The sequence below is a fragment of the Rhinolophus ferrumequinum genome, chromosome 22 (assembly GCF_004115265.2).
Source record: "Rhinolophus ferrumequinum isolate MPI-CBG mRhiFer1 chromosome 22, mRhiFer1_v1.p, whole genome shotgun sequence".
Lineage (NCBI taxonomy): Eukaryota > Metazoa > Chordata > Mammalia > Chiroptera > Rhinolophidae > Rhinolophus > Rhinolophus ferrumequinum.
Genome location: NC_046305.1, coordinates 46001321 through 46014553, shown reverse-complemented (window position 1 = coordinate 46014553; position 13233 = coordinate 46001321). Strand labels below are relative to the sequence as shown.

Here is a 13233-nt window from a genome sequence, read left to right as displayed (position 1 = left end):
TGTTGTAAAACAAGACGCTCTGCTTTCAGCTGCTTGTATGAGGAACTGCTCAGTCAGGGAGACTCCACCACAGTCACCCTTCCCAGCCCACGCAGGGCTGTGACCACAGGTAGGCCTTCGGGTTGTGGCCAGTTGGGGCCTTCGAATGTGGTGCTGAAATGCCAAGACCACACTAATAGCATTAATACAGCCACTGGTTAGTGACCTCCTACTATGTGCTGTGTTAAATGCTTTACGTGCATAATCTCCTTTAATCCTCCCAACAGTCCCAGAAGGAGGGCACTGTTATACCCATTTCACAGATGAGGAGTCTAAGTGGTAGCAGCATTGCAATTTTACCAACTGCATTCTTAACCAGTACACGCCCCCTTTTATTCATTCATCCCCTTGTTCCTGTACTCACCAGACATCCTGCAGGTCTGCAGTAGAGCAGCTGTATGATGACCAGTGAGCCCCTGTTCATGTGTATAGGCCCCCAGCACCCAGGACAGCGTTTTCAAAACCCAGGCTTGTTCAATGGGAAGACTAGTCAGACAGAACTAAGGTACCAGGCCAATCCCACCACTTCCGTGTCTATGCCTTGTGGCAAATGCGACATGGACAGTGGGTCAGCAGCTCTGAGAGAAAAGCAACACAGGAACACTGAAAACATTTTTTTCATTTACATTCTTGGTAAAGCTTTGGGAGAGCCGTCATCTATCTATGAGAAGCACTTGGCAGTGAAAAACATTTCCACTGCAGGGAGAAACTTTAATTTAAAATCAATCGTGAGAAATTAAGGTCATCAAGTCTAATGGCAGCTGTAAAATGTAAATTATGGTGTCGTGAAGCCCGACGCATGTCACACGTTCTCCACACTCAGCTTCTCAGGCGTACGTACCTCGGACAAAACCTCCATCCACAGCCTTGCAACCCACATCACTATTTGAAAAGTGAGTCAAGAACACCCCCCACCCCCGCCGGACGTGCATGTTTTTCCAAAAGGAAAAGTGGAATGACCCACAGCGTACATACCCTTGTCTGTGAGATTTTTTCGAATGACTTGAATAGTAAGAATATCCAGAATACGTGGACTCGGTATCCATAGCAATGGAGACCTTGTACTTGATGAAGGAGCAGGTAGTGTGTCTCCTTAGAGGTAGAGAATGTCACCTACTGGATTCCTAAAACCTCAAAGGGTATGGAAATCAAGGAGCCACTCTTCAACAGGAACAAATTCTGGGTAAAGGGGGAAAAAAACAAACAAACAAACAAACAAATCAACCTTCAAAGGCAACCGAAAGGGGCTGGGAGGTACATGACAGCAGCCACCTCCTCTATCTGAATGCTAAATGCTCCACTCACGCAGCAACAAGCTTCCCCAGGTATCTGTGAGAGGGACAGGTAGGTGCCAGGCAAGCCAAACCCCTCCTAGCACAGCAGCAGGAGAACCGGGGGGTGTGAGACCTGGCCCTTGGCCATTTCCGGGACACAGCCTCGCCGCCCCCTGGGTTCAGGCTGGAGGAAGTGGCTTCCCTCAGCCCCTGGACACAATGCCCAGCCCCCACTGTCAGTCCGCCGGTTTCAAAAACAATTCCCAGGGAAGCAGCTTTTCAGGATTTGCTCACAGTTTCCGAAGGCCAATTTAAAAATAATGACAAACAAAGTTCTCAAAGTCTCTTTAATCCAAGAACCTGAATTCCTGAGACTTTATCTTAGGGCACTAATTTCTTTTTTTTAAAGACACAATTATGACAGCATTGTTTATAAGAGTGAAAGCCAGAAATGATCTAGAACGCCCTCCAAACGGAGGAAGAGGTAAGGAAAACATGGTTTATCCACCCAAAGAAATATCATATAGCTGTTTAAAATGATAATTACGAAGAATGGAACTTTTTAGGAGAGAACGGTAAATGTAAAATGCAGGCCACAGGACTGTAGAGACACACTGAGTCTCCATTACAGTGACAACCCCATAAAATCACTTATGTAAGGACAAGGATTAAAACGCAACATCAGAAAAAGTAAGCAGGTGATTTATGAGTTGCAGGCTTCTGGGTCTTTTCCCCTATTTTCATTAGATACTGCTTGGCAATAAAAATAAATTGGAAACATTTCCAAGTGCATTCCTGAGCCCCACACACTACATTTTTACTTCTAGAAAGCTGAGCTGCACAAGTCATGTCTCATCCTGCACCCCTCTCCCCAGACCCGGCCTCTGCCCGACAGGGTCCCTCCTTCCAGAGCCCTTGGAAGTTGAAACTGCAAACAGAGCCAGCGAGATAACTGTGAAGAAAAAAATAAAGGCCTTGCACATGCTATGCCCCGGCCCCTCCTGGGAGACCAAGGCTCCCTGACCCCAGCGACCACCTGCAGGTCGGAGGGAATCGCCTGAGAACCAGCACACAACACAGGCCATCGCCTTCAATACTGCTTCAGGTGTATTCCACCTCGCCACTCCTTCTGCCTGGACATGAGGTGCATTCGCCTCCACGGTCTGTGGCCCAGAGCTAGCCTCCCTGGTCCTGGATGTTGTGACTCATCCTTTCCTTTCTCCTTGCCATCAAAGGCCCAAGGGGAGCAGAGGGAGACCTGGGCTCTAGCCAGAGCTCTTCCCTGTCTAGTACAGCCTGGGATAAGCCTCATAGCCTCGTTTGTCAAATGGGGGGTAAAATGACCAGCCACCATCCTCACCGGGTGGATCTAAAGATGCAAGTAGATACAGTATCTGGAGCTGGGTTCCAGGCCCCGTTTTACTAGCTTATTAGCTGTGTGACCTCAGTCGATTAAAACTCTCTGAATGCACATCTGTAAGATGTGTATAACACGGCTGCCGGGAAAGAAAGAAGCTACAGAGGTGAACGCTCAGCACTGGCTCCAGGCACGCTGGGTAAATGAAAGCTGTGGTGTCCACCTTGTCTTTCTCAGGAAGAGGAAAGCTCTCAGAAAGGAGCAGGGCAGAGCGCCTGTCCTGCCTTCCCACCTGTGGCTCCCCTGCAGTCACAGGGCACGGGGCGGGCATCTCAGCCCATCACTTGCTACCTGGCTGTTACCTGAACAGGACAGGTTCCCCTGGAAGCTTCAGGTGGCTCCTCCTCTTTTAAATAGAAATAAGGTGGCCTATTTCACAACTCCTATACTTTCTTCTGCCTTCCACCGCCAAATTCCTGGTTGCCCTTTCCAGCCCAGCTTCTAGCTAATTCTGGTTAAATGTTGCTGGGGTGTGTCAGGCAGAGGCAAGCGGCCCAGGCCCCACAGACCTGGGCTCATGCTATTCATGCTTCCTGGCTGTGACAGGGTGGAGCAGATGCTTACCTCTCTGAGCTTCTGTTTCTCCCCCTGTAAAATGAGGCCATTTAATGTCATCTCTTCCTAGGGTGGCTGTGAGCATTAAACCAGACTCCCTATGTAAAGCCTCTGGCACCTGGCAACCCAAGTTTCATTCCCCTCTCCCCTCTGCCAGACGACATCATTCTTCATCCTCATTAAAACTTCTGGTCATCCATTAAGGCAACTCCAGGCATGTCCCTCAAAGGAAATCACGGGTTCCCAAGTGCCCTTTGGGGAAAGGTTTCACCTACGTCTACCAGCTGCCCTTGTCCAGCTTCTCTCCCATAATTTCCGCCCATACTTATCAAAGGGGTGGTCAGTATACGCTGCCACTCCCCCTCTCGATTGTCGCCTGCATTCTCCATCCTTTCCACCGAAACAGCTCTAAGCTGGCCAGCTCAATCCTAAAGTCACCTCCTTGCCCTCCCTGCCCTAGACCTTTTTCTTCATCCCCTTTATTCATTCATCCACTGCCATGCTTAGTAAGCAGCCAGAGACCCCGCTAAGCAATGCTAGGGGTACAGCAGGGACCGCACACAGCACACGGCCTGCCCTCACAGGGCTTCTCTGCGGCCAGTCACCCTCCAAGTTGATGGTGCGGCCGCTGCTACTTCTCCTCCAGCGTACCCTGCCCTCTCCCCACCCGGTTATCCCTTACGACTCAACACTCACCCGTTTTTTCTTCTCCATCCATCCATCCATGGATTTACTCTAACGTGAGCTCCTTGCAGACAGGAGCTACTGTTTACCTACCCCCAGGATACTGCGAACCTAAGAGGCACCCGCAAAATACTTACTAACGGATAACGCTCGAGTGCACATTTCCCACTCAGAGGCCTCTTCTCCTCCTGGGGTTATCGGCACCCCCACAACTGCTCTCTGCTGCGCTTCCCTGTCTCCCCAATTTCCTCCCCCAGGGCGACACCATCATGCTATTGGTCCCACGGATGCATTTCAATTCTCTCTCTCTCTTTCTCTCTCTCTCTCCCCTTCGACCCAGTAAATGCCCTCTGTGCTCTGGGATCCTCCCTTCACGCTCCCAGTTCTCAGCCACCCACCTCCTCCAGGCTGCACGGACACAGGGCTACACTATTACAAAGCCTGCATTGAATCCAGTCTGCCCCTTCTTCTATGTCGTCCGGTTTCTATCAACTCTTGTCCGAGGTCTGAGTGGGAAGTAAGAAGAAGCAACAGGAGGCAAACTGACAACAATCCGGTGTGAACTCATTTTAAAAGCCAGTAGTCTCCCTTATGTGCAGGACACATTCCAAGACCCCCAGTGGATGCCTGGAACCATGGATAGTACTGAACTCTATATATACGATGATTTTTTTCCTAGACATACATACCTATGAGACAGTTTGATTTATAAATAAGGCACTGGTAAGAGATTCCCAATAATAATAACTAATATTAATAATAAAGTAGAACAATTATAATATACTGTAATCAGAGGTATGCAAATGTGGTCTCTCTCTCTCTCTCAAAATCTTACTGTATTGCACTCACCCTTCTAGTTCTTGCGGTGATATAAGATGTTAAAACGCCTATGTGATGAGATGAAATTTGGTAAACGAGACATTATTGAGTAATACAAGGGTTACTTGAACACAAGCACTGCAATACCTGGACAGTCGATCTGATAACCAACACAACTGCTAAGTGACTAACGGGTGCTCAGGCGGCGAGGACATGCTGGACCAAGGGGTGATTCCTTTCCCAGGGGGGACGGAGCGGGACAGCGTGCGATTTCATCACACTACTCAGAACGTGTGCAACTTAAAACTGATGAATTGTTTATTTCTGGAATTTCCCATTTAATATTTTTGGACAGTGGTTCACTGTGGGTAACTGAAACAGAAAAGTTTCCCAAAAAGCGAAACTGTGGATAAGGGGAGATCCCGTAGTTAAGAGAAAAATATATCCTGAAGCTTATCACTGCAATGATATATTGACAAGATACTAGTTCCCTTGTATGCACAAGAAATTAGCAGAACTGAGATAAGGTCAGAGGGATGCCTTATCAGGAAGATAATAAAGTAATGAAAAGGAACCAGATTCCCAGGGTCATAAACAGGCTGCTGCACTGGCCTGAATGGGATGGAGTCACGTAAAGGTGTAGGTATGGATCCGGAATCTGGAGCTGTCTCTCTATCACACTGACCCCTGAGGTGACCCACATTACTTGGGCGCAGCAGCTCAGCAGCCAGAGTGATCTTTCAGATTACAATGTGGATATCACTTCTCTGCTTCAAACCCTCCCTTTCCCGGTGTTCCACTGCACTTTGAAGAAAACACAAAATCTCTCATTTGGTCTGCAAGGCCCTGCCCACCTCTCCAGTTCCATTCTCCCCCTCCAGCTCCAGGTCCTCTAAGAAACCATGGCAGAGCCCAGTGTATCTGCTATACTCACTCTTCCTATGCCCAGCTTTGCCCGGTTCCTACTCATCCTTCTCAACGTGAATATTGCTTCTTTCAAGAGGCCGTTCCTGACCCTCCAGTCTAAGTTAAGCCCTTGTACAGCACCCTGTTCTTTTCCTTTCTGTCACAATTTCCAATTATACATTTGTATGATTACTTCAAGTCTGGCTCCCGTATAGACAGTAAGTGCCGTGAGGGCAAGGACCATTTTCATTACTGTCTCTCCAGCTCCTAGAACCTACCAGACGCTCCATAAATGTATGCTGAATGAAGGGTTTTTGTGGCCGGCCTCAAGACGTGGAGGCCACAGGTCCACTGTGGAAGACGCCTTAGAGGCTGTCTAGTTCACATCTCCAGTTAAGGTGCAGAGACTGGATCCAGCAGCAATGTCAGAAGCACCAGGGGTGGAGCTGGGCTGCTGCTTACACATCAGTCTCACGGGGAGGCATATGTATATTTCAGGCACGCTCCGTAAAAACAGGCGGCCGACTCGTTGGGCTGCTGTCCAAGAACACGCGGACTAGCTGCCTCCCCCACCCTCTTGGGTTTATCCCTCAGAAGCCACAGCCAAACACCAGGACAGGGCTGGAGCTCGTCACAAATCATCTCATGAAGGACAGGAGAGCGGTGCTGAGACAGGTACACAGGACACTTTTGCCGGGTAGGATCTTCAATTCTGGAATTCCCAAGCAAAAATGTCACAGAGAACCTTCTTCACTCCCCTTTATTAAAAGCAAAGTAAAGATTAGTGGCCGCGACTCTTCCCATACAATCATGTTCACTCACAAAGTACACCTTATGACTTAAAAGAACAGTGTTTGGAAAATCATATGAGGGAAATAATGTATTACGGTAATGACAGTGGTAAACATAAGCTAACCTTTACGAAAAGGAAATTATAAAAACATCAATAGCTCTGCCTAGAGCTATTAAGTAGTTAAGGAACCTCTAGTATGGAGGGTAGAAAGTTACCTTGCAAGGGGTGCAGACACAGACAGAATTTAAAGAGCCATTCCTCTCCTCCGGCAGTGGATGTATTTCTAAGGGAAAGAAGTTTCTGGTGCAACTGTGTTTCTATATCCCGTGCACATTACTTGGAACATTTGATTTTTTTATCATGTATAATTCTAAAGGGTTGACGCCATTAATTATTACTTTTGTTACGTTTTGAAGCTAACATTTTTCTCAAGATACCCATGTTTAATTATATGGCACTTTAAATAATTTTGTTGAGAGTCAATGTTTCTTCCACGGGAGAGAAGCAAATGAGCGCAAGATCTGGAGTGAGACTGTCACTGTTCAAATCCTGGCTCTGGTACTTATCAGCTGGGTGACCTCAGATCAAGTTACTTAAACTTTCTGTGCCTGATTCCCTAACAATAACAACAGAATTATATTTTAGTCCATGGTGGCTATCAAGTGAAACAATTCGTAACAATTTAGAACATCATACAGACTCACAACTATTAGGCGATATTATTGTGCAGTCAAGTAACGTTCCTTCAAGTGAGGAAGAATACCTTTGTATGGTATATGACTTACATATCATTTTCATTGAACTTATGTACATTTTTTTTGGTTTATGCTCGTCTACCTTTAATGAATACCATTAACTGTAGCTAAGTAATTTAATGATTTCCATTCTGTTCCTTGCAGGCCTCCTTTTACTGTTTCCAGGTTGGAAATCGGCACCACAGAGATCAGAGGAAACTGTATGTGTTTTACTGGGTTTACCTCGGGGTTGGAAGGACCACGGGGTTGGAAGGGAGGATGGGGAGAACTACGGCAAGGTCTGCAAAACATTTTGCTGAACTTGTTGGTCTCTAAATCATAAAACACCATCCAGGCCACTGAAGTGGGGATCAGAGAGGGCATGTGGCATTTATGACAAACCCCATGAGTCTTTCATTACAACAGAGCTCTTAACAAATGCGTGATTCTGGGCCACTATTCACAAGGAAAGAACAAATGTCAACCTCATTTTACCTGTCTTGCTAATGATCTCAGCTCACCTTCCCAGAATAAGTGATCTTGGCTCAAGTCCTTCACAACCTCTGAAACACCCCGAGCAGCTGGGTGTAGATTTCTGAGGAGCAGTGAAGGGTTCACTTGCCTGGGGTTCTATGATGTACATTTGCTTTTAAGTGACCCCCTAGTCCCCTGCTAGATATTTAAGCTTCAAAAAAAAGAGATTTCACAGGCACTACCTCCTCTGCAAATCCCATGGTGGCAGGGCCAATGATTGCTGCCCAGTAAGTAGGGTTCAGAAGGACACTGATGGAGACAGACAGCAGAACATGCATGTGTCTTTTCATCAGGCTTCAGGCGAGACCAAAGTCACTCGTACATACATGGTCCAGCCCCAAGCCCACCTAATCCTGTCTTGTCTGCCTTCTGGAGAATGGCATAGCATGATGCCCAAAGCATTTGCCCATACCCAGCCAGTCCCCTAACCACAGCGAGTTCACTTTACAGATAGAGTATGGTGACAAAACTCTAACAGCTTACAGTGTGATTATTGTGTGTGAGGGACTGTTTTAAGTCATTTGCATGTAATATCTCACTTAATCCTCCGAACAAGCCTTATAAGGAAAATGCAATATTAATTTCATGATACAGTTAAAGAAACCAAGGTCACGTACCTGGTAAGGGCTGGGCTTAAACTCTGAGAGTCTAATTCCAGAACCTGTGTTCTTAGCTATGGAAAATGTACAGCAACGTAGCAATTACCAGAACTATTTATTTCCACAAAGGAGGGTGGGCAACAATCGTAAATCGTCCCAAACCACACAAAACCCACAAAGAATTTTGCAGTTTCAACTCCTACTCACAGGTTCAGTGTCCCAAGCATTGTGGGGAGGCCAGCAGAAAAGAAAGGAAGCTGAAATATTAATAGCTCTAGGTCCTAAGGCGCTCACAACCCAAAGGTGGAAACTACCTGCTAAAATACAATGTGATCAGCAACCCAAATACTGCTGAGGCCTAGGGTAGTAACAAACTGGATGTTTGTGTGTGTTAGGGAGACAGAGGGGACAATCCCTTCTTCACTCAACGCTTGTTTATTCTTCAATAGATCAGGGTGACATGGAACTGTTGCTTGGTAAGGAACTTCTCTTTATGGTTTATGTCGTTCAAATCCGTAAGACAATAAAACTGTGCTGCCTGGCAAACAGTCCTTACGAAGATGCCGTTCTCAAAAATTCTTCTCCCATTTTACCTACAAATTAAGTGGCAACCAAGTCACACTGCCGACACGGTAACAGTGAAAATTTCACCATAGATGTTTCACTAATGATTCTGAGAGAAACCAAAGTTTGGGAATACCAAATGCTCACAGATAGGTGAGAAGTGTTATTTCTTTGAACCGTAGGATAAAACAGTTTCTTCCCAGAAATCAAAGCCCCAACTGTATCACATTGATTTAAATTCAACTCTTAAACACTCTAAATTAGTGGTTCCATAAAGTGACTAATTACATGTCCCTGGATGCAGACAGTTTCTGCCATCCCACTTAGAGCCTAGGAGCTGTGTAATCAAACAACCCACCTTCAGGAAGGAGAATGCTGATTAGTATTGTTGATGGGTGACACCAGTTATAATATTTCCAGCAACCCTTTAAAATTTATAAACACATCCCTGAAAATGCCAGATTCTTCACAGCCTGCTAGCTTTTGGAATACGCGTCTAAAAATACATGCATTGCCAACCACAGCCCCAGAAAAAAAAAAAGGGGGGGGGTTAACAAAAATGCACGTGCCATTCACACAACCACCATGAAAAACTGCTCCTGCATCTCTTACCGAGCAGCTCAAAGAGCTCCCAACACCTTCGCGGTGCGGGCTTGATACCTGGTTTGAAGACGCGAAAACCGATCCAACAGATTTCTGGACTCCAAGTCTCACTCCAAGCTCATCTCCCGGCCGCCAGGCCGCGGCTCCGCCCCACTCCTGCCTCTGCCACCGACGCGTTTAAATTTTTATAAAGCTTCACACGGCTCTGGGCGCGTTGCTTGGGGGAGTTCAAAGACTGCCGTTGGAAATGAGGTCCTGCCCGTGACCAAGCCGCCCCGGTGCGGTGAGATTTCCTCCAACTGGGACCCCCTCGGGCAGACTCGCCGGCCGCTTTCTGCTCCACCCCGGCGTTTTTTGAAAGTAAACTCCTACCTGCCTGTTGCGCTCTGCGATGCACAACCGGACTCGCCCCCCCGGCCTCCGGGGCCGGCTCAATTTTGGAAGCGAGGTGTGAACACAGGCCAGCTCTGTGCCGGTTTCTGGCCCAGGGCCCGGCGGCCCCGGGCGCTGGCGGTTACGGGGTCGAGCCCCGCGGCAGGGTGAGAACCAGAGTGCGCGCCCGGCTCCCCCGGCGCGCAGGGCGGCCCGGCCCCCGGCCGGCACGGCCGATGCAGCCGCCGGGTGCCTGCAGGAACGCTCGGCCACTCCCTGCCAGCCGCCGGAACGCACAACCCGAGGGCGCACCCCGAACTGCAGCTAGGGGAGAAGGGGGCGTCCGAGGCGCGGGGAGGAAATGTGGGGACCGGAGGAAGTGGGGTGCGGCGGGGAGCGCAGGGCAAGGGCAGGAGCAGGAGGGGTGCACCTCGCCGGGATGGGAGAGGAGTGGGACCCCGGGAAGCACACACGGGGTGCGGTCCGTAGAATGGGAGGCGGGAGGAGGACGGTGAACCCTGGGCTGAGTCCTGGGGTTGGGGTGAGGGATCCGCGCTGGGGGCGTCTCCCCGCCGAAGATCTGCGCCCCGCGCCCGCCGCCCCGCCGCCGCGCCCGGCCTCTCGCCGGACTCACCTCGGCGCCGGCCGTGCGGGCTCCGCGGCCGCGGTCTCGGCTCGCAGCAGCCCCGGCTCTGCGGCCTGCGCTGGGCTCCTGTAGAGGCAGAACCCCGCCACCGCCGCCGCCGCACTGCTGCTTTCCGCTTCCTGTCCCGGCGCCGCCCCGCAGCCCGAGCCCAGCCCTGCGAGCCCGGCGCGGCCGCGAGCCAAGAGCAGCGAGCGCGGCCAACCCCGCGGCGGGCCCGGCCCACCTGCCGCGGGGGCGGGTCCGAGCCCCGGAGGCGTCTCCCCACCCGGTCACTCCATACACCGGGACACACACACACACACACACACTCAAGTCATGCACAAAATCCAAGCCTGTTTGCCCTCATCAAAGCCCCAACACATGTTCAAGCAGCCCAGGGACTCATCCCCCAACCCGGCGCCCCCACCCCCAGACACTCATACATACACATTCTAAGAACTGGCCAACAAATATCCATATACACCCACACCTCCACCAGTATTCACACTCACACTGAAACTCGTATGCCGCCCCAGAAACACATAGCCGTGCACACCCAGACGTCCTACAGGTCCCCACAGGCAACCTTCTCCCTTCTCCTGCCCAACAGAGCAGTCACTGCCCCGAACCCCAGTCTTTTGAAACTGCTGGAAGAGCATACCTCTGAAGGCAGGCAGCCCATGTTCCAATCCTGATTCAAGTAGGTCTGCTTCCATCTGTGAGGCTGTTTCCCAGTCTGAAAAGCCAGAGGGTGGTAACACCAACCTTACAGGATTGTGGTGAGGATTATGGAAAGTAGCTGGGGCCCAGCGGGCACGGAGTAGTTGTCAACTACCTATATGAATTGTTGCACCCTTCTTCCTTAGTTGTCTTGTGCAGAGAGGGTTGGGGATCCATGTGAAGAGTCTGGAGTCTGGTTGGGACCCAAAGCTGCTTGCATGACGCAGCTGAGTAGAGGTGGTGTATAATGAATACTGTGGGCAGTTGGGGTGGGGAAACACATGCCCACCCTGAACTAGCCTTAGTTAAGGAACTTCAGCCTTCAAGGCCCTCACTCTCTTCTCACCACCCCTTCCGCATCCCTTCCACTCCCCGTTCTCTCTTCCATATATTGCACTTCAGAGGGCATCATATGTTCAATATGCAATCTTGACTCCTCCCCTCCCAGCCCTCCTACTCCACTATACTTCACTGCAAAGCTTTATAAAAACATGTCTCTTTCATCTTTAAAATGTAGACCCTTCAAAGTTACTGCAGGCCAGGGATTTCTGATTTTAGTTATGATGCTCCTGAATAGCCCCCATGTGATATACAGATCCTAAATGAATTTTCATGGGAAGTGATTCAAATCCACTTTTCTAAGTCTAAGTACCTTAACCATGTGGTGCTTTTGTGGGAAAGAGGGGTAGTACAAACTAAATTCGATTTTAAGATAATAAATTCACCTTTAAATGCCATCTACTATTCATTTGTATCCAACAATCTCAAGTATTCAAGCTGAAAAGGTAAGAGTTGGAAAACTTCTCAGAAACTGAATGATGGTCTGTGTAACCTGGAGGCCTGCCTGGCTCCCATTATCTGTCACAAAGTGGATCAGCCTTATTCAGTTAGCAGTCTTATTGAGCTCTTGCCTGAAGTCAAGTTCTACAGCTTAACCTTGAGCAATAATAAAGGTTATACTGTGGGCTCCATCTGCCACCCCTTTTGTCTGGCTTATCCATTTGTTCCAAACTTGACTAGGGAATCGGATGTTCTCTAGACTCCAGTATGACTATACTTTCCACAAATTCATGCATTTATTTTCCCCTTCCTGTCCACTCTCACAGCATTCCCAAACCCTAGAATGCTACCCACTGAAATTCTTCCTGTCTACCAAGATCCAACTCAAACGCCATCTTCCCCAGTTCTCCCAACAAGAAATCAATTTCCTCCCTCACTTGAATTCCCATAGCACTCTGGATTTTTAGATTCACCTTCCTACCTTGCATTGGTCATTTGCATGTCACTCCTCAATAATGTGCCTGCCAATGTCATGTCTTTTTTTCTATCACAGATCTTTCTACATAGTAGTCGCTTTAAAAAATACTTAGCAAATGAATGAAAAAATGAAAAAATACTTAGCAAATGACTATGAAATACCATTGCCCTTGGGAAGTTAATAATCTAACCAGGGAACGATGTCACTGAAAAGTTGTGACACATGCACATAAAAAGTTAACAATGAAAGAGAATATATAAAATGCGAAATGCACTACAGGCATACTTAAAGAAGTTATTTATTCAGCCTCAGGAATTATGAGTAGAACTGCAAAACAGGAGTTAAGTGAGAAAGGCCTCTGATCAACAAAATAGATAGTATAATATCCGTACCTTAACGTAGATAGACCTCATAAATAAAAGAATCTTTCGTACCCTCACTTCGACGCTGTTTACACTTAGTTTACAAACGTTTCTAATAAGCTTCATCATCTAATTCCTAAGCCTACTATAGATTAGAAACACATTAAAAGAGAGCAGGAGGTGACCTCAGGAGACCCCAGGAACTGCACAGGGTGTCATTGTGAAGATTGTTTAATTCCCAAACTCATGTCCTTTCCTTTTACCAGTTACTTTTCTTGGTGCGCTGTGACATCACAGAATAGCAGTGTCCATAGTGGTGACCCTGACTTTCAAAGGTTAGATGGATATTCTCTATACAATACTCTATTCAAAGAT

General features: G+C 48.3%; 1 protein-coding gene across 1 annotated transcript in view; it reads right to left on the bottom strand.

The window, feature by feature from the left end:
- Window positions 1–10647, bottom strand: part of VANGL1 (VANGL planar cell polarity protein 1) — a 52077-nt gene extending 41430 nt beyond the window's left edge. Inside the window, exons 1-2 of the mRNA XM_033093412.1 lie at window positions 10528–10647; window positions 1015–1218 (exon numbers count right to left, since the gene is read on the bottom strand). Coding sequence (XP_032949303.1) covers window positions 1015–1085 — 71 coding nt within the window. The 5' untranslated portion in view covers window positions 1086–1218; window positions 10528–10647. The remainder of the gene's footprint in view (window positions 1–1014; window positions 1219–10527) is intronic.
- Between the last annotated feature and the right edge of the window lie 2586 nt (window positions 10648–13233).